Raw genomic sequence first — 19,804 nt, 5'->3', positions numbered from 1 at the left:
CTTAATCATGACCTTGGGCATCTCAGTTTCCTTTTCTGAGAAATAAGAATGCCTGTCCGTGGAAGGATCATTTCAGTCGCTCGAGGCACTGCAGTGGAGCATTTAGGAAACTGCTTGAGCGCAGTGGGTTGGGTGGGGTGCTGGTGCCCCAGCCCAGCGATCCTGTGTCCACTCCTTGCTTGCCTTCTGTCTTCCAGGTCGATCCTTTGGAACCCACAGTCCCATCGTGTCTCCGGCAGGACGGCAGAGGGTACAGGTGATGGCTTGGCTGGTTGGCGATCTCCCGACAGCTGGATCTCCGGCAATGTGAAGCTTTTGTTTGGTTTCCCCTCCTTTTAGTTTCGCTTTTTTTTTTTTTTTTTTCTTTTTTCCTTTTTTAATTTAAACCATCAAGACTTCAGAAGAGCAGAAAGCTATGCTGTGGACAGGCACCATTTCTTTAAAGAAATTCAGTGTGGACAAGGCATATGTATAAATTTCACTGTTCGTTTTTATAAGGTTAGGGAACGATTTTGGTTTTGTCCTTCATTTTACCTCTGTCTTCTTTCTTTTACACATCTCCCAGTTCTGCTTAGAGCATCTCACTTCTCGGAGAAGACCTGTCTCCCCAGAGAGAATTTTGGGGTTTCTCCTGGATTGGGACATGAAGACCCAAGGAGGCCTCTGGGCCACCTCCCTACCAGATGCAGAAACTGCTGGATTCCTTGGTGGGCTGGTCCTGGCCTGGCCCCTGGCCCTCGGATGGGATCAGAGGCGAAGAACCACCTGGAAAAGGGAGCTAGGGCTTGGCCAGGAGGACTCCAGAAAGGAGGCCTAAACTGTGGGTTTGGTTCTCTTTAAGCTGTTGGGAACCCCAGGCCACACCAGGACTCTCAGTGCTGGGAATCAGTCCCCTTTTCTGTCCTTTATAACTGGGAGTCCCCAGGGAGGAGGTAGCATGTGACCATCCCCACTTGCTGCAGATGACTGACCACCCGACCCCAGCCCCACAAGCCCACTTCTCTGTTAGGAAACTGTTGTGCCAAACCTCTGCCCAGGACACCCTGGGTCTTCTGTGGGCACCTGTCACTGCTGAGGTCACCCCTCACTGCTGCCTCCCGATCGTCGTCTTCCCAGGGGTGCTGCAAGTTCTAGGCCATCACAGAGACTGCCTGAGGCCCCACGAGCCGGTTGTGACCATTGCCATGATAACAGGGCGCCCTGCACTAGCAACCACCGTCTTGCAGTGAAGGGTGTGCCCTGTATGCTGGGGTCCACAGTGTCACATCCAGGACACCCTGTCAAGCGCCATCTCCCTCACCCCAGGGACTTTGCCCACCCTCAATGTAAATGTGTCCAGTGGGAAGAGAATGGAGCTGCCCTGGGCAGGAAGGTGTCTGGCAGAACAGGGGAGACCCTGTTCCTGCTAAGTGCAGGTGTGGGCCATTGCCGCCTTCAGGCACCCCAGGCTGTAACCCCTGCGACCCAGCCTTCGCTGTCCAGGCGGCCCTTCTGCTCCTGACAGTGTCTCACAGCCCTTCCTCTTGGGCTGCTTCTCTTAACCGGGCCCTCCTCTCCATGTGGCCCTCTGTCTGGGTGCACTCTGGGCTGCTCCAAAGTTTTTCCAGGCCTTCTCACATCCATAACAGCCACATGGGATTGGGCCTCTGGGAGAGGGACAGGAGTCATTCCTGTTTGGGTTTTTGTTTTATTGTTTTTGTACCTAAACCAGCAGAGGAGTGATACAGAGACAGCTGGAGGGCATTTCAGTTGGTATGTGACCAAGAGGGACTTCCCCGCAAAGCAGCAGTCCTTTGGCCCTGGGAGTGTAGGAGACCAGAACAGCATGGAGCCACACAGCCCAGGGTTCTTCCTCCCCTTAGCAGGCAGGGCTGCAGGGGTCGACAGGCCCTTCCCTTCCTGGGCTGAAGGCCGTGTGGTCCCGTCTCCCCCTGTCTCCTCAGGCAGCCTCCTAGCACACTGCACTGCAGCTGGAGGGTCGGGCAGCAGGGTTCCCTACTGAGTGTGTGTTCCTTCTCTGCCCCCCGCCCCGCCTTCCTTTGCGGGTAGCGGTCTCTGTACATGAGCAGATGGGAAAAGCAAGCCTCCAGACCCGGCACCCTGGCTCTCTGGCTGTAGTCGTGTTCTGAGGCCCCTGGTGGGGGCTCCAGCCTGAAGCGCCTGCTTTCTGCCCATCTATTCTGCTTCCCCCAGCCTCAGCTCTGTCCAGGGTCTCGGGGCCATAGCTCTTCCGCCTGGTGTCACAGTCTCCCCTGTAGGTCTCAAGGAGGCAGCTTGGCAGGGGTGCTGCTTCCTCACCTTTCCTCCGGGACTCCCAGCCAGCTCCAGCTTGGTGGTAGGACCTCCCTCCTCAGCTCAAGCGAGGGCCAGCTCTTTAACCCCAAGTGCCTGTCCCTCCCTCCCCCGCCCCCCCGCCGCTCCACTCTGTCTGCCACAGGTACCCAGCCACGTGGTGGGCAGCCTTGGGTCAGCCCCAGGTGGCCCTGCAATCTCTTAGGGCCTCTCCCTGCCCCCCTCAGGGATTGGCACCCTCTTCTGTTGCTTCCCTCCTTCTCCTGCCCACGCCTCAGGCTCACCAGGACCTCCGTGGGGCCTCACCTCAGCACCACCAGGTTTGTTAGACCTGTCCAAGTTCTAGGAGTTTCCAGACCTTAAGACAGCACTCAGTCATTCTCTTCTTGGATCTGTGGGAAGGATGGCTTGTTGGAGACCATCCTGGCCCCAGCCCTCATGGGTCTGAGCTCGGATTTCCCGCTAGTGTGAGGCAGCAAGGACAGGTCATAGTGCCTTAATATATTGCCCCGCCCCCCGCACCCCGGCCAGCCCAGCTGAAAGTGTGGCTTCCTTCTCTCCTTCTCCCTGTCTGTCCATCTGTCACTTGCACTCACATTCCCTCCTGCCCAGAGATAGCCACGGGGGAAGGATGACCCTCTGCACTCCCACACCTGTTTCCTGAGGGCTGCAGCCAGGCACGTCCCCTACCCACCTCCAGGGCACTCCAAGCAGCTTTAACCCAGGACAGAAAAACTGCTGCAGACAGGTGCACCTTCTGCCTCACCTCTCCAGCAGGTTCCTCCCTGCCTCTTACCTCTAGCCAGGAGGACCCAGCAGGCTGCTCCTTCCAGACTGATTCCACCTGACCCCTTTCTGGGCACTGGGACTGAGGTTGCCAGCCTTGGGCTCATCTCATTCCGGGGGCTTTGGGACAGGTAATGGGAGCTCTTCCCTCCCATCCTGATGGGCTCTGCCCACTATGGCTGCCTTTCTGAGGAAGTGTATCAAATGTTTACTTAAGAAATACCCTGTTTACAGCTGGAGGAGATCTGTGCCCACACTGGGTGGAGAGCTAACTCTGGAAAGGCCTGGCCTCCTTTGTGGCACTGCCAGTGGTGGCCCCAGAGCGGATGCAGGCAGAGAAGCCCGGGGTCAGGGAAGGGCCCTCACTGCCCCTGCTCCCTGCCTGTGGTGCTAAGACCACTCCCTGCTTCCCAGGGCCTTGCCCCAAACATTCCCCATCTCCACCATTCCCTTCCTCCAAGATTCTCGGCTCCTTAACATATCACTTGTCTCCTACCCTAGAAAACCAGTGTTTGGAGCAATAAGATTATTTTTGCTTGAATCTTTTTCTAAGAAAAGGAAAAGAGCTGGCATTGTGGGAATCTATATGCTGTTGGCTGTTTACCTCTTTTAGAAGACAACTAAAAAGGACGGTGTCTGGGTTTTAGCCTTGGGGTATCTTTTTGGACACTTGGAAGAGCAAGAGTCAGGCTGCCACTCCCTAAGGAGGGGACCCTAACTCTGCCCTTGCCTTGCCATAAGGCCCCTTCCAACCCTGCCCACCAAGTGTGCCTCCCACCGTTCACCCTGCCCCTATGCCCTACTCCTCCCCCCACATCTGGAGGCACTAGCGGCTCTACTCGGGATGGGTCTCTTGGTATCCCTCCCCTTGATTAGTTTTACCTCCCTTAGGCTGTCTGATACACAGACAGCTGCTGGCAGGCAACCTCAGAACAGCCAAGCTTCTTTATCAGCTCTCCAGACTGGCAGGTTTGGGAGACCGAAGCCCAGGGATACTGCCTCTTCCTCCCTCCTGTGCTGAACTGTAGCACAGTGTGGCCCTGCCCTGCCCAGGCTCTGAGGACAGGGGGGCCCCTGTCCTAGACATGCTCTTGAAGGGAAACCAGTGGGTGTAACGGAGGACTGTCCCATATGAGCATCCACAGCCATCCCCAAGAGATGAAGCTACTGCCATTGGTTGCCCAGGGAGCTTCCGCCCCAGAAAATTTTTTTCCAGGAGAGACCACAGGAGGAAGGGAGCTTATTTGGGGATGCTTTAAAGAGTTGTGTCCCAGGGACTTCTTTCCATCTTCAGGGCAGGCAGGATGTTTTCATGACTTCTTAACATTCATGTGGGACAGTCTTGGGCATGAGGGAGGTTTTAAGCCAGGCACAAAGTTAGTTTCAAATACTAGTTAATAAATCTATTTTTCTTTATTTTCTTTTTTTGCACAGAAGCTGGTAATCTAGGACCTACGTGTGAACAACTTTATATGAATATGTTTTGTACTTGGTTACTTGGGCTGGTATAATACATTATATTTAAGTTCTTTGAACACTGTGGATCCCCCTAATGTGTATGAATGACTGAGGCTTTGTAAATTAAGGGACGTTTGTGTGAATAAAGTTATTTGATGGGGTCAAAGAAGCCATATGTGATTTGAAAATGAGCCTTTTGTGCTTTTGTTGCCACCTGTTTGGGAGGGTGGAGAAGCCAGCATGTCATAGTGCCACCATCCTGTTTGGTGGTGGCAAAATAAAAGGATGCTCACCACTCAGTGTTCTCATGCTTGAGAAAACTGCCAGGGGCCCTAAGGTTCTTTGGTTCCACGCCTGAAAGACAGGCACCTCGAAGTGAAGGAGCCGATCCGAAGTCGTGCCACCTCTCCTTGGGGGAGGGGTTCTGAATTGGGACCGAGGCCCGAGAGAACACCAGGGACCTCCAGACAGTCCTAAGGCCCTCTCAGCCCCAGCCCTGCAGGTCCATACAAGTCCTACCCCTGAAGAATTTTAATGTAGAAAAAAAGGTCACCGCAGCAGGGTTGGGGATAGTGTTCTGAAAAGAATGGGCTCAATCAAGGGCCCAGCTGTTGACAGGGTGAGGTGGTAGCCCCTTTCCTGAGAGCAAAGGTGTCTGAGCAAGGCAGGCCATTGTGGGTGGGTTAGGGGTGGGGAAAGGAGCACACAGCCCATTTCCTGTAGCCGGGCCGACAAAAGCCACATTCCATGAGGAATGGAGACTGGAATTTGCTAAAAGCCAGCCCTTCCAATCCCTCCACCCTGCTGCTTGGGAGGTGGGATGTGTGCTCCCTCTGCTGATGAGAAGCGATCCTCCAGAGAAGTCGGGACGCTGGGTGAGTACAGGGGACCTGGGAAGAACAGGGATCTGTGCCGCTTGCCAGCTGGGACGGATAACATGGAGGTGATAATGGCTGCCTTTGGAACAGCTGAAGGCCAACCTAATCCTGGGTCCAGCGGGCAGCCTCTCCACAATTGCAACTAGTTTCTAGTTTCTTTCCCCCAAAAAAAGAACAAGCAGGTCTGGGACTCTCCTGGGGCTTGGGGAACGCGAGGCCTGACTTTCTGGCACCCTGCAGCCTTGGCGAAGCTTACCTGTCATAAGGGCTGATGGTGAATGTGGAGCCCACCATTCAAGGCATTTCCAGAAGAACTGTGAACCCAGGAAAAATAAAACCACCAGAGGAAGGAGTCAGAACTTTGGAATGTGTGAGCTGGAGGAAAAGAGAGCGCAGGCTTGCTCCCTTTTCCAGGACCAGGACCAGGGCTTGGGGTGCAGTGGCTGCTGGGGATGAAGCTTCCTGTAAAGGATTCCTCTGTCCATATCATGGACAGTAACCTAGGACTTGAAGAGGACAACCCACAAGTTGTAGTTTTATTAACGGATTTATTGATCTAATTCACCCTCAAAGCATACAATTCAGGGAGTTGTGTAACCATCTCCTCCAATTCCAGAACATTTTTTAATCTCAAAAAGAAACCTGTACCCATGAGCACTCACTTCCCAGGTGTGGCACAGGCAGCCACTGGCAAGCTTGCACTGATCTACTTTGTGTCTGGATTTGCCTGTTCTGGGCATTGCATAAATGGAATTATACAATGTACAGCCTCTGTTATTGATATTTCATTAATGTTATTCCACGGTGTGGATATACCACATTTTATCTATTCATCAGTTAATGGATGTTTGAATTGTTTCCACTCTTTGGCTAAAGAATATTGCTCTGAATATTGGTATACAAGTTTTTGTGTAGGCTTAAGTTTTTAATTTCCATAGGTGTATACCAAGCAGTGGAATTGTGAAATTTACATGATTGCTTTAATATAATTTATATTAAATTTAATATAATTTATATTTTTGGCCAAACTTTTTCAAAAAGGCTGCACAATTATAAATTCCACCAATAGCATATTTTTGCCTTACCCCCCCCCCCCCCTATTTTATCTGTGCCTCTCTCTCTTTTTTATGATAGTTGATCTACCATAGGTCACGGGTTGTAGATCTATCCCACAGTACTGTAAATGGTGAATAAGAAACTAATCACTAGGTACTTTAGCTTCTGTAGTCAGTCAGTTAATGATTCAGCAAGAACTAGTGACCTGGCCCATGCCTAGGGAGTTAAAGGAACACACTGGCTCTGATGGGCACTGACCCTCTGACCTTGAGGTGGGTCGTCTTTCTGACTTCATTTCTCATCCACAAAAGAGTAAGTAACCACTTCCAATGATGGTTGGCAAGACTGAAGGTTTTCATGGAAGGTGCACGTTGGGCATCCCTGTGTCCCAAGCCCTGTGGGTCAGGGCAGGGTTCGGAAGAGAAGAGGCATGGAGGAGTTCGGGGCGTGTTGCTTGGGCAGGGGCTGTTTGGAACAAAGGACTGACATCACTAACAGGGTCTGCTGAGCGCCCTGCTCTACGAGGATCCGAGGTGCCGCTCTGACCCTGGAAGGAATGATCTAGAATACCAAACTAGGCCAGCTTTCATGCTAGTGGAAGGAGTTAAGACATCTAGGTCCTCACTGATCACCACCACCACCCTGGGCCCCAGGTGTCCTGGCTCCAGACCTTGGCTTAGTGGTTCGAGCGAGACCTGCTCCCAGCCTCCTACTGGCTGCCAGCAAGGAGCTCCCCGTCTAGAGAAGTGCATCGTCATGGCGGGCCTGGCCTGCGGGAGAGGGAGGCTCCAAGGGCCTGGGCACCCATAGAAGCCCCAGGGCAACCCGGGAGGCAGAGGGGAGACTTCCTGGAGGAAGCCAGGTCCGAGGAGCCACACCGGGTCCATCCCGCTGCCTGCCCTGAGCTCTGCTCTCCAGGCCACGCTGTAGCACCCGACTGCTCACCGCCCAGGGGTCTGAGGTGCAGTGGGCAAGCTTCCCTCAGCTTTTCTGGCTTTCCAACGACTTGCTGAGCAGCTTCTCAGTCTCCCAGAAGGTCTTTACCTCAAGACATCCCAGCCTGAGGATCCGAAAGAGGTCCTATGGCATGGAGACCCCAATTCAGTCCACACACACAGATGTCCTTTGAAATCAATAGAACAGCGGATGCCAAGGCGCAGAACACTCTGCAGACTTCCATTGCACCTAAGGCATCTCCCAGACCCCTCGCCTTGCCTGTGGTCCCCTCCATCCTCCTGCTTACTCACCAGACCCACTTGCCACCCAGAACCTCCTCAGGCTCTGCCCCCAAGCCATCCTGGCTTTCTTGCTGTCTCTAAGCACAGGGGACTTTGCAGCGGGGCCTTTGTTCCTTGTACCTGGAATGCATTGGTCCTTCTCGGCTTCCTTGCTCATATCACCCCCTTAAAGGAATACCTGCCACCATCACTACTTCTTCAGCATGCTTTATTTTTCTTTATAACACATAATTATGAGCAGAAAGTTTTTAAATATATGTAATATATATGCAAATGTAGACATATAAATAAAATCTCTAGGTAGATCTTTACGCAGTGCCTGACATAGCACGCAGTAGACATTTATGATACATTTAAAGAACATGTTCTAACAGATCATACTATTCCACCCCAGTGGAAGGGGCTTTTGGGGGGCCTGCAAGGTAGAGGGCAGCACCAGGACAGGAACTTGGAGCTCCTGAGCCCTGGCCCATCGGCTGGCTGGCCTGCAACTTATCTCCATTCCTGAGACTTAGTCACAGGCCACTTCATTCCTGCCAACCCCTGAGAAGTAGGAACGAAACCAGATACTTGAGTAGGAAATTGCCAGATGTGAGTGATAATATTGCTAGGCTTGATTTCTTTCATCTGGATCAAGAATCAGCCAGGGCCAAAAAGTCAACATGTTAGGCTTTACAGACCATGGGCACCACTGCAGTCCTTCAGCCCTGCCGTCATGACGTGCAAGTGGAGACTGTCAGTGACCGAGTGTGGCCGTGTACCAATAGAACTGGAGTTACTGATTCTGAAATTTGAATCTCACGTAATTTTCACCAGGGTGTTACAAAGTCGTATTCATTTTTCTTCAACCATTTAAAATCACATAACCTGCTTAAAACCACATGCCTCAAGTGGTCTAGGGCTGCTTCTAGGGAGCCTGTGTAGACAGCATGGCGTATGACATAGGGGTCCAGTGCAGGTCCAGAAGGCTGAAGGCGAGGCCCTATGTATTTTGGTGATGGGCAAGATCCAGAAGATTCTGCCCTGTCTCCAGCTGATTCCTTGGCCTTCAAGGGACGTACACGTGGAGCGGTGGACATCACCCACCATCCCACACAGTTATGAATCTAGAAACAACAACGTGTGAAAAGCAATTGGAAGGGTTGAGGTTGTGGCTCAGTGGTGGAGCACTTAGCTAGCACGTGTGAGGTACTGGGTTTGATTCTCAGCACCACATATAAATAAATGAGTAAAACAAAGGTCTATCAATATCTTAAAAAAAAAACCCCTATTTAAAAAAAAAAAAAAAAAAAAAGCAATTGGAAGAGGAGTCAACTCCAGACCCATTCCGGCCTCCTGCCAGCTGTGTGGAATGCAGCAGGTTCCCTCCTCTCCGGCCTAATGGGATTCTGGAATCAGACAGAAGGGTTTGGCTTACCACTTTTTACTTCTTACAGCCTTGTGACTTTGGGCACGTCACTCTCTGAGCCTCAGTTTCCTCACTTACATAATGGCAGTGATACCAGTACCTGCCTCAGATTTTTCTGAGAACTAATGAGACAGTGCATATATAAATACAGAACAAAGTACTTGACATGCAGTAAATTATCCATAAATGGCAACTATTGAAAATCTTTTTTAAAAGAAAAATATTTTATAAGATGCTCCTCAAATAGTCAAAGGGCTCAAGCTCAAATGTTAAGGAAGGCTGCATGTTTCATTTCCCTCCTGGAGTGTCCTAGTGCATGCTCAAGACCCTGAGCAGTCCTGTAATAAGAGCTGTTTGTCAAGTGTTCTCGGATCACTGATGCTTCCACATTGAACACCTACTAACATCGCCTGATTGACGTTGTGGAGAGATGCTTCAGAGCCTGCTTCCGGGCATGCTAAACGAGGTCAGCTTTGCAGCTGTAACATCCTAATTCTCAGTGAAGGCATTTTAGCTAGCTGCCCCATCCTGTTTCACATTGGGCTGAAATCACTTCCCTCTTGCAAAAGCCTTCAAAAATTGCCTCTGCTTGGTCAATGGGTTCCCTGAGGGCAGACCAGAATATGAGGAATTTAATAACCATGGTCTGGGTCCCCGGCCAAAACACTGTAGGGAAGAGACCCAGATAAATTGAATGTGGTAAGAACACAGAACAGTCACCCCAGCCAGCAGACCAACGATATTGCCCAAACCTGCACATTCCTGGTTCCCGCATTGGCAGGGCCCAGCTACCCTCCAGCCAGTGTTTACCCAGAGCCCAACACCTGCAGTGAGCCACCTGCTGGGAGGCACCTGTAGGTTGGTGGTTCTGTACACAGGTTCTACCTGAGTCTGTCCACATTGAAAGCAAGCTGCTCTACCACTCTAGGACTCAGTTTCCTCACATATAAAACGAGGATCATAACTTTGCCTGTGTCTGTGAGGATTAAGTACTGCTGTACAAACTGGACAGCCCAAAGAGCAGCAGGTGAAATGAGATGGAGTCTGACTTCCCTCTTACATGAAATGAGGTGGCCATCCAGGGCTATCACCTTGGTTACATGAAGTCAGCCGGGATCCCATTTCTTTTCGGTCTTCAGCAAGTACCTTTCACCTTCCAGCCCACCTCCTGGTCCAGGATGGCTGCTGGAGCTTCAGGCGTTTCATCCTAATCCCAAGTAACAGCAAAAAGTGAGGCATAAAGGAACCTCTCCCTCTCTTTAAGGAAACTTCCCTGAAGACACATTACGCTTGACTTACATTTCCTTGGCTAGAACTTGGTCACCTGGCCACATCTGGTGCCAAGGAGGCTGAGAAGCAGAGGGGGCGATGGTTTTGTTATTAAGGCTAAGGGGAGACTAGCTGTCTGTCAGGTCAAGTATGCCTCTGGCTTATTCTAATAATACTGATGATAGCTCTGCAGATCTAGTTTCAAAAATAATAAAAATAAGGAAGAAAGAAAAGAAATAACTAAATCAGTCTTTCTTATAACCAGATAGGCTCCAGGGTGTCGTTTTCAGAGTTGGGACAATGTCTAGGTTAGTCTCAGTTCTGCCCTTTCCTGTGTGCTCTTGGGCAGTTTACCTAACCTCTCTGGACTTCATTGTCTTCATCTCTGAAATGGAGAAGATAAGAATACCACCACAGGGTTATCCTCAGGGGTAAATGAATGAATAGGAATAAAGGGCTCTGTACATGGGTACATTGCTTTCTTCCTTCCTAACCTGAGCATTCACCAAGTGTCTCCTTGTGTGGCACTGGGGTTCAAAGATGAAATACACATAGATCCATGTTCCCTAATTGTACGAATGTTTCCTGAGCCCCTACTGTGTGCCAAGCTCTGATCATAGGACAATGTCACTGAAAGAGACAAAGCAGTGTGTAGAGTCAGGCGTGGGATGTGTAGAGAACAGATCCTGAGAGCTCTCATTTCAGGGAAGATGGATCTAATGGGTGTGCAGAGATGTGCGATCTGGTCCCAGCTCTGTGGGTGGGATTAGCCTGTAAATTTGTGTCCCATGATTGTAGATGGGCAGCAAAGCCAGACCTGAAAATTGGGTCCCGGAGGGGAGGCCACCCAATTCTAGCATAGAAAAGTGGTACTGTGTTTTCCTGGGTCATCAAATGAACAGTAATCTGGAAACAAAAGCTGATTACCCACGGATGCCTGCTGAGCTAGACCAGTTGCCTGCACCCAGGAACCAAGCCAGTTCTCTGCTCTCTGGGGCCCCAAACTTGCCTCCCAGGACTGTTTCTTTTTCTTTTTTTTTTTTTTGATTTGTTCTAATCATACATGACAGTAGAATGCATTTATGCATTTTGATAAATCATACATAAATGAAGTGTAATTTCTCACTTTTCTGATTGTACATATTGTACGATCACATGGGTCTTGCAGTAATACTTGTACATGAGATGTTTCTTTGAGACCTTCCCATCTACCTTCTTCAGCCAGCTTTGGAAAGCAGAATAGCAAGCCTGCCCATCTGAGTCAGCTATTAATTTATTTCATCTCAGTTCCAAGTGCTGCTTCAATATCCACTCCATGGTGAATGACCAAATGGCTTTAAGCATTTCTTCTGTGAGAATGATTTTAAGTCCTCACTAGAGGACATACCCTGATAGGACACTGCAGGAGGAAAACACAGGGGATCTGCAGTAGACTTTTACCCTAGCCACGGGGCCAGAACATGATCTGTCTGCACCCTTGCAGGCTCAGCCCAGTAGTATCCTTTATACAACCCTCTTGAAACCAAAGTTCCTGTGTGACCCGCGCTCAGTTACCCGTGGACCGGAGAATCCCACGCACTGGTAGTGCTCTGTCACAAACCCACGTGAACCCAGGTCAGCTCTGGCCAGACTAAACCATCCAACCTCTCTAACATCTAAGGACTGCACTATACTTTTCCCAAAAATGTCCAAACCCCTTCCAAGTTGGACCTTCCTTGGGCACTTATGAAACAATTAGAACCAACATACCAACATCATATTTAATGGAACAAAACAGGATATCCACTCTTACCATCCAACATTGTCCTAGGGTTTCTAGCCAGTTCAGTCAAGCAAGAAATAAAATTAAAGAAATAAAAGGTGTGAGATTAGAAAGAAGTAAAATTGCCTTTATTTGCAGATAACATGATCATCTATGTAGAAGATATCACGAAATCTACAAAAAAGCTGTAAGAATTAAGTTTAGCAAGGTTGCTGGATACAAGATCAATACACTACAATCAATTGTGAGTCTATATGCTCACAATGACTAATTGGGAATTGAAACACCAGGAAAAATAATACCATTTGTAATATTACCAACAAATAGGAATACTTATGGATACATCTGGCAAAAGATATTAAAGATTTGTACAGTGAACATTATGAAACACTGCTGAGAGAAATTAAAGAAAATATAAATAAAAGGGGAGACATAAGTCAATCCTCATTATTTATGTATTGCCTATTTGTGATTCTGCCTAGCTACAACAATTTGCTTGTATGGTAAGAGTGGATATCCTGACATGCAGGCAGCAAAAGAAATCGAGTAGCTGGATGCATACATTTCCAGCTAATGTCAACGAGGAAACTCCCTGCCTTCTTATTTTAGCTTTCATACTATAAACAAGTGTTCTTTCCAATCTATTTAGTGCCACATTTTTCATATTTATGCTTTTTGCTGGTGTTTTAAAATGGTCCCCAAGCTGCTTGTATGTGCAAGGAGGTTGCAATGAGCCTTATAGAGCAAATACAGGTTTTAGATCAGCTTTGCTCAGGCGTGAGTTATGGTGCTGACATTCATGAACTCAGGGTGAATGAATCCACAACAGGTATTACATAAGGGGCCTTCAAACAGAAACACACATAAGTCAAAGAAATGTATTGACCAGTTCATGAGAATGTTGTGACCAAACCTTGTAGGAACCTGACCTTGTGTTCCCCCTAAGAGCAATGTTTCAGTATTTGCTAACTCAGTGTTCACAGAGACTCTGAGAACATAATTCCCACAGATCATGAGACTCGACTGCACTGTTCTGGGTCAGAAAACTCAATATTGTTAAGATGGCAATTCCTCCCCCACCCCAAATTTGCTGGAAGGATTCAATCCTTCCAAGCAAAATCTCATAGGGCTTTTTTGTAGAAATTGACAAATTGATTTTCAAGTTCATATGGAAATAAAAAGGACTTAAAAATGGACAAAACAACTCTGAAAAAGACCAAAGTAAGAAAACACAGTACCTATTTCAAAAAGCATTATGAAGCAACATTAATCAGAACAGTATGGTATCGGCATAAAGATCAGTAGGACAGAATAAGGCATCCAAAAGTAGACCCACGCACATGTGGATGACAGATTTTTGACAAGGTTACAAAAGCAACCCAGAGAAGGAAGGGTGGCCTTTTCAATGAACGAGGCTGGAACAATAAAAAATTTAAAAAATTTTAAACTTCAATCTATCCCTCATATTATATGCAAAAGGTAAATCAAAATAGACTAATAGGTCTAACTACAAAACCCCAGATGATAAAACTTCTAGAAGAAAATATACAGGAAAATCTTTGGGACCTGAGGTTAAGCAAATGCCTCTTAGTTATGGCACTACAAGCGTAGTTCATAAAAAGCTCAAATGGATAAGTAGAACCACATCAAAATTTAAAATTTCTGCATCTCAAGAGACTTAAAGAATGAAAAGACAAAACTCAGACAGGAAAAAAAATCTTTACAAAGCATATCATAAATAAAGAATTTGTATGCAGAATATAAGGAACTCTCAAAATTGAACAATAAGAAAAGAAATAACCCTTCCAAAATTGGCAAAAGATTTGAATAGACTTATTACCTGAAAACATAAACACATGGCAAATAGTACATGAAAGAGATGCTCAGCATCATTTTCCATTAAAGAAAATTAAATTTAAAATGTCTTAAATTTAAAAATTAAATTGAAAGCCCAGTAAAGTACATACCTCATGGGTATGTACATACCTAAATAAAAAACACTGAAGACACCGATATTGGGAACAATGTGAAGGAACTAGAACTCTTGTACCCTGTTCACAGGAATGAAAAACAGTGTTACCATTTTGGAAATAATTTGTTAATTGTTAAAAAAATTAATCCAGCTAGCCAGTCATGGTGGCACAGGACTATAATCCCAGCCACTTGGGAGGCTGAGGCAGGAGGATTGCAAATTTGAGGCCAGCCTCAGCAATTAGCAAGACCCTGTGCCAAAATAAAAAATAGAACTAGGGATGTAGCTCAGTGATGGAGCACTCCTGGGTTCAAACCCCAGCCCTGCCTCCCACCCCATCAAATTAATCCAGCTACTCCATTTCTAGGTGTTTACCCAAGAGAAAAGGGAACTTAACCTGTCCATACAAAGACTTGCACAAATGTTCATAGCAGCTTTATTTGTAATAGCCCCAAACTGGAAATAACCCAAATGTCCATCAGCAAATCAATCAACACATGGATAAACACATTGTGGTCCATCTGCACGATGGAATGCCACTCAGCAAAAAAAGTAAATAAATAACTATTGATACCCACAATTGCATGGAATCATCTCTAAGTAATCATGCTGAGTGCGTGGAAATGAAACCAAAAAAGTACCAACTTGTATGATTCTATTTCCATGAAACTCTAGAAAATGTAAACTGATGTTCAGTAACAGAAGGCAGGTCACTGGTTGCTTGAGGACCAAGAATGGCTGGAGGGAGAATTTCAAGGGTAAATGGGGAAATTTGGGAGGAGGTGGGTATGTTCCCTATCTTGAATATAGTGATGGCTTCCTGGGCATACCCCATGTCAAAATTTATTAAGTTACATACATCAAATATGTGTGATTTGTTATATGTTCACTATGCCTTAATAAAAAATTTTTTAAAAAGAGGAAAGGGAGAACATGGTCAATTTGAAAGGACTCCCCCAGGCCAATCTTGGAACAATTTGATCATCAAAACACAATAGCGAGCCAGGCATCTATAATTCCAGTGATTCAGGAGGCTGAGGCAGGAGGATTGCAAATTCAAGGCCAGCCTCAGCAACTTAATGAGTCCCTAAGCAACTTAGCAAAACCCTGTCTCAAAATAAAAAGGCCTGGGGGTGGAGCTCAGTGGTAAAGCACCCCAAGTTCAATCATCAGTACCCAAAACCAAACCAACAACAACAATAAAAATGAAAACATACAGTGATAATGTATTTTTAGCACATCAAATAATAATTTTAAAAAGCCCTAAGAACGTGGTCAAAACTACAAAAAAAAAAAAAAAAAAATGGGGAGGAGAAAGAGAGGGGAAAACTTTTCAGAAGGATGGAGAAAGAATAATAGAACTAGGGAAATCTCTATTTTGCCGTCACCAATAATTGACTTCAGCAAGGTAAACAGCAGTCAGAATCACTTTGTGAACACGTGTAACAGGATATTCACATGTCTCAAACATCATAATCCAGCCCAGAGAGAAATCATTATTTTCAAAAGGAATCAACTTCACAACAGAAGCACTTCCCTCAAAAGATCCCATTCAGCGTCACGGACAACAGGGTGATGGGCACAGTGCCACCTTACGTAATGCAGTGGGGAAGAGGCAGCCTCACCTCTCTGGGGTCACTGCCTGAAATATTTAGCCAGAACCTGGTCACAAGGAAGCAATTAGGTATGCCCAAATTGAGAGACATTCTACACCACAACTGCACTGCCCTTTCTTCTTCTTCTTCTGTTTTTTTTTTTTTTTCTTTTTAAATGTCAATGTCAGGAAAGAAAAAAAAAAAAAGGCAAGGAGATAATGCAGTGTGCCCTAGTCATTCTGGATGGGACGCTGAAGGGACATTGACAACCCATTGAAAAGTCTGATCCTTGATGGAAACTCTAAAAGAGAAACAGCTGGCGCGCATGTTTAAGGAACTTGGATCCGGGCTGTTTGGTGGCAGTGTGGCAGTGTGAGACTTTTTGATTTGGTATTTGGAATTTTTGTTGGATAGGAGAATGCCCCTTGTTTGGATGGCTAAATGCTGTGTTTCGGGATGAAGTGAGAGGGACAGAAGAGAACACCAAGGTGACAAAATGCTAACAATTAGGGAGCTTAGGTGAGGGGTGAATGGTTTTCCATCATGATTCTTTTTTGGGGGTGGGTGGGATTTAACCCAGTGGTGCTTTATCACTGACCTACATCTGAAGCTCCTTTTTTGTATTTATTTATTTTATTTTGAAACAGGGACTCCCTAAATTGCTGAGATTGGCCCCAAATTTGCAATCCTCCTGCCTCAGCCTTCTGAGTTGTGGATTACAGGTGTGCACCACTGTAGCTAAGCAATGATTTTTTTTTTTTTCTTTTATGATGCTTTGGATAGAACCCAGGGCCTCGTGCATGCTAGGCAAATGCTCTACCACTAAACCACATCCCCAGGCCTGTATGATTCTTTTAACGTCTCTGTCAGTATGAAAATATTCAAATGAAAAGCTGGTGGGGGAGAAGAAGAGGTGGCTGGCCCAGTGGGGTCTTTCCAGCTCCCGGAGTCTGCTTAGAGCACCCACCTTTAGCCACCAGGCAGTACTGGGCCTCTCCCAACCTGTACGCATCTTCCTGGCAGTTTGCCTGGCCTGGCCACAGGGCCTGGGCCCCTGATAACTGCAGGGTCCCCCCACTCTCCTGCCTCTTCCCTCCTCAGCCTCCTGGAGTGCAGCTCAGAATGGAGGGATGGTCCAGCTGGGGGAAAGGAACACACAGGGCCAGTAATGCAGTGGGCAGGCTGCCGGTGTCCTGGGAGGTGCGGGAGACCCTAGCGGTGTCTGTGGATGAGAGACGTAGCCACCATGCTGTGCACCTGGACAGGGCCACACTTGTCCTCCCATCTGTGAGCTGACTGCCTGGTGTCCCTCCCACTGAGGGGAAATGGAAAGTCCTATCGGGGAAGACAGGGCCCTCCATCCACTGCCCTCCTGCTCCTCTACTGACCTCCTCTCGGTCCCAACCCCATAGCTTCAGTGTTATTTCGAGGCCACTTACTCCAGCCCCGGGGCTTTTGTATTTATTTGCTCTCCTGAAACGCTTCCCCCTGCCCCTGCCCCAGTATCCGCCCAGCCCACGTCCTCTCCTCCTGCTGCTGGGCTGGTTTTGTTTGTTTTCCTCTGGAGCACATAGCACCACCTAATATGCCACCAGGTGTCACACGCTTCATCCATCTCTGCCACTAGGTACCAGTGCCCCAAAGGCAGTCATTTCTACCTGTTGTGCTTTCTGCCGTTCCCAATACCTGCTACAGAGCAGGTGCTCAATAAAGAATTCTTCCTTTTTTTTTTTTTTTTTTTTTATCACCGAGTGGTTACATCCCAAGTCCTTTTTGTTTTCTGTTTTGTTTTGTTTTGTTTTTTTCGTATTTTGAGACGGGGTCTCACTAGGTTGCCCCTGCTGGCCTTGAACTTGCCATCCTCCTGTCTCCGTCTCCTGAGCCACTGGATAACAGGTGTGCGCCACTGCACCCGGCATTTAATGAGGAATTCTTGAGTGAATGATGCCAGAGCCAAGCTTCTGCTCCCCAGAGGATGACACGTGGGCGTGCTCCCTGGTGTACGTGCATGCGTGCGTGTGTGTCCCGGGCAGGCTGAGGAGTGCTTGGCCATCTGGGTCATCCTCCGGGGACTCACTTCCTGAGGTGCAGGCAGGGTTGGAGGGCTGGGTGGATGCCACTTGCTGCATCAACACATTATATAACCCAGCACCGGGCAGGGGTGAGGGGGCAGGCAGGGCCTTTATCCTGTGTTTGCCCAGAGACTCTTCCCCGGGCCACATCCCAAGCTGCCAAGCCTTCAGCTTTGTGCTCCCTAATCGTCCTGACAGGGTCCACCCCCCATTCACCCGGCCCACTGGCTCTAAAAGGCAACTGCACGGATGGGCGCCCAGGGCAGGGAGGAGCTCACGCCTGGCATTCTGACACTGATGCCTGGGGTCTCGGCCCCACCTGGCATCGGTGACCCTGGGAGGTCAGACCCACCTGCCCACCCGCCTGCACATGCTCAGGGCTCCAGGTGCTCCCCTGGGGCACCACCTGTCTGCCCACTGACCTTTCCTGCACTGGGGTTCGTGATCTGAGCCGTCTTGATGGGTATCACCCTCTGGGCCTTGGGCCTCCTTCCGCCCACAAGTGACTCAGAGCAGATCGGCCTCCATCTGTCAGGGCAGAATGGCAGCTGACCTCACAGAGTTAGAGGGAAGCCACACACATCAGGTGTCCCACTCCTTCTCCGAGGCCCACAAGTGATGGCCATTGGTGTGGTCAGTCGCTGAGGGTCCACTCTGAGCCAAGCCCTGGTCAATTGCCGTTCACTTGAAGCCAGTCATGCCTGCACCTTCTGCTCGGTACCAGAGCCCAGTGTGGAGAGAAACAGAAACAAACAGCGGGAGACCAGCGCATGGGTCAGGGTCCCCAGACTGCTCACTGAGAGCACAAGTTGCAAAGCTCACTTAGACAACACAGGTGGGCTCTTACCAGCACAGTCAGATCCCAGGATTTCTGCACGGGCATCCTCAGATCTTTGCACTCAGTGCGTGGTTTCACACTTGATGTGATGATCTGCTCACACATGTTCAACTCATCCATGACAGTGGAGGTGCTCACTCCCGCCACCACAAGAAGGTCACCTATCAGTCAAGATCAGCCGCATCGCACCTATTGGGGTTGCTGGAAAACCTGGGGGAGGAATCCGCAGCTCCTGAAGTCCATCACGGGTGCAGACAAATAGCAGCTTGCTCAGGAGGAGATCTGGGTGGGGGACTCAGAGACCCCTGCCCTGGCTCACCACTGCAAGGCCAGTGAAACCTCCATGCCCTTCCCCACCTGCGCCTCACCCCTTCTCCCAAATGTACCCATATCTCCTTGTCCATCCCAAGGTCCCCTCACACACACCCCACAGGTTCAAAGTGGAACCTCACCCTCTCTCACCCTCTTCTTGCTCTTCCTGGGATCACCTGGCTATTGCCTTTTGACACTGGCAGGCACTAACTGGTTCACATCTGGCATCTACTCTGTGTGGGGGCCCCACAGGTACCCCATTGTGCACATGAGAAGACCAAGGCCCAAGGACGTGAAGCAACTTGCCCACAGGCAGCCAGTTGGTGAATGGTGGAGTCAGGGTCTGAACCCAGACCCTCCTCCTCCAGAGCCTGTCCCTTCCCTGGGCTGCCCACAGCTGGGACTGGCAAGACTGGAATTCCAGGTGCACAGAGATGGTGAGCTCCCTCATCCTGGCTTCGGTACAAAGTACTGCCACCTGGAACTGCTAGCTCCAGAATCTGATACATTGTTATCGTTTCTATTCTACAGAGGAGACAGCCAAGGCCAAGAGCTGTTGAATCATTAGCCAGTTTTGCACAATGACCAAGTGACCTAACCAAGATTGAACTTGGGTCTCTGACACCAGAACCCAGGGAAGAGTTTCTTCCATGCCTCTTCCATGTGACCATAAGTGTGTGTTTGGGGTGCGGGGAGGTTGGGATGCCAGGGTGACAGCAGATCAGGCATGGGGAGGGGAAACCAAATCCAAGGCTTATTCTACACCTCGCATTCGCTTCTGGGTAAAAAGAAAGCAGTTCATTACTGAGACGGCCACTGCGTTCCGCCGCCTGAATCATCGATAGCTGAGGTAATTGGGGGCCTCTGT

The 19,804-nt window shown here is 48.7% G+C and overlaps 1 protein-coding gene across 3 annotated transcripts in view; it reads left to right on the top strand.

Moving 5' to 3' along the window:
• Positions 1-5,199, top strand: part of STK35 (serine/threonine kinase 35) — a 41,865-nt gene extending 36,666 nt beyond the window's left edge. The window contains exons 3-4 of one of the 3 annotated variants that reach the window (XR_013762028.1): positions 198-2,612; positions 4,513-5,199. Coding sequence is in view for 1 of the 3 variants with exons in the window: in XM_079128522.1 (XP_078984648.1) it covers positions 198-310 (113 nt within the window). In the remaining 2 variants the exon portion in view is untranslated. Of the gene's footprint in view, positions 1-197 lie in introns of all 3 variants that reach the window. The other 2 variants (XM_079128522.1, XM_079128521.1) reach the window with 2 other exon arrangements.
• Positions 5,200-19,804: the final 14,605 nt, after the last annotated feature.

This window comes from Sciurus vulgaris, assembly GCF_902686455.1.
Source record: "Sciurus vulgaris genome assembly, chromosome: 2".
In the NCBI taxonomy this organism is placed as follows: Eukaryota; Metazoa; Chordata; class Mammalia; order Rodentia; family Sciuridae; genus Sciurus; species Sciurus vulgaris.
Note: the sequence above shows the minus strand (reverse complement) of the source record. Positions and strands in the feature narration are given on the sequence as shown.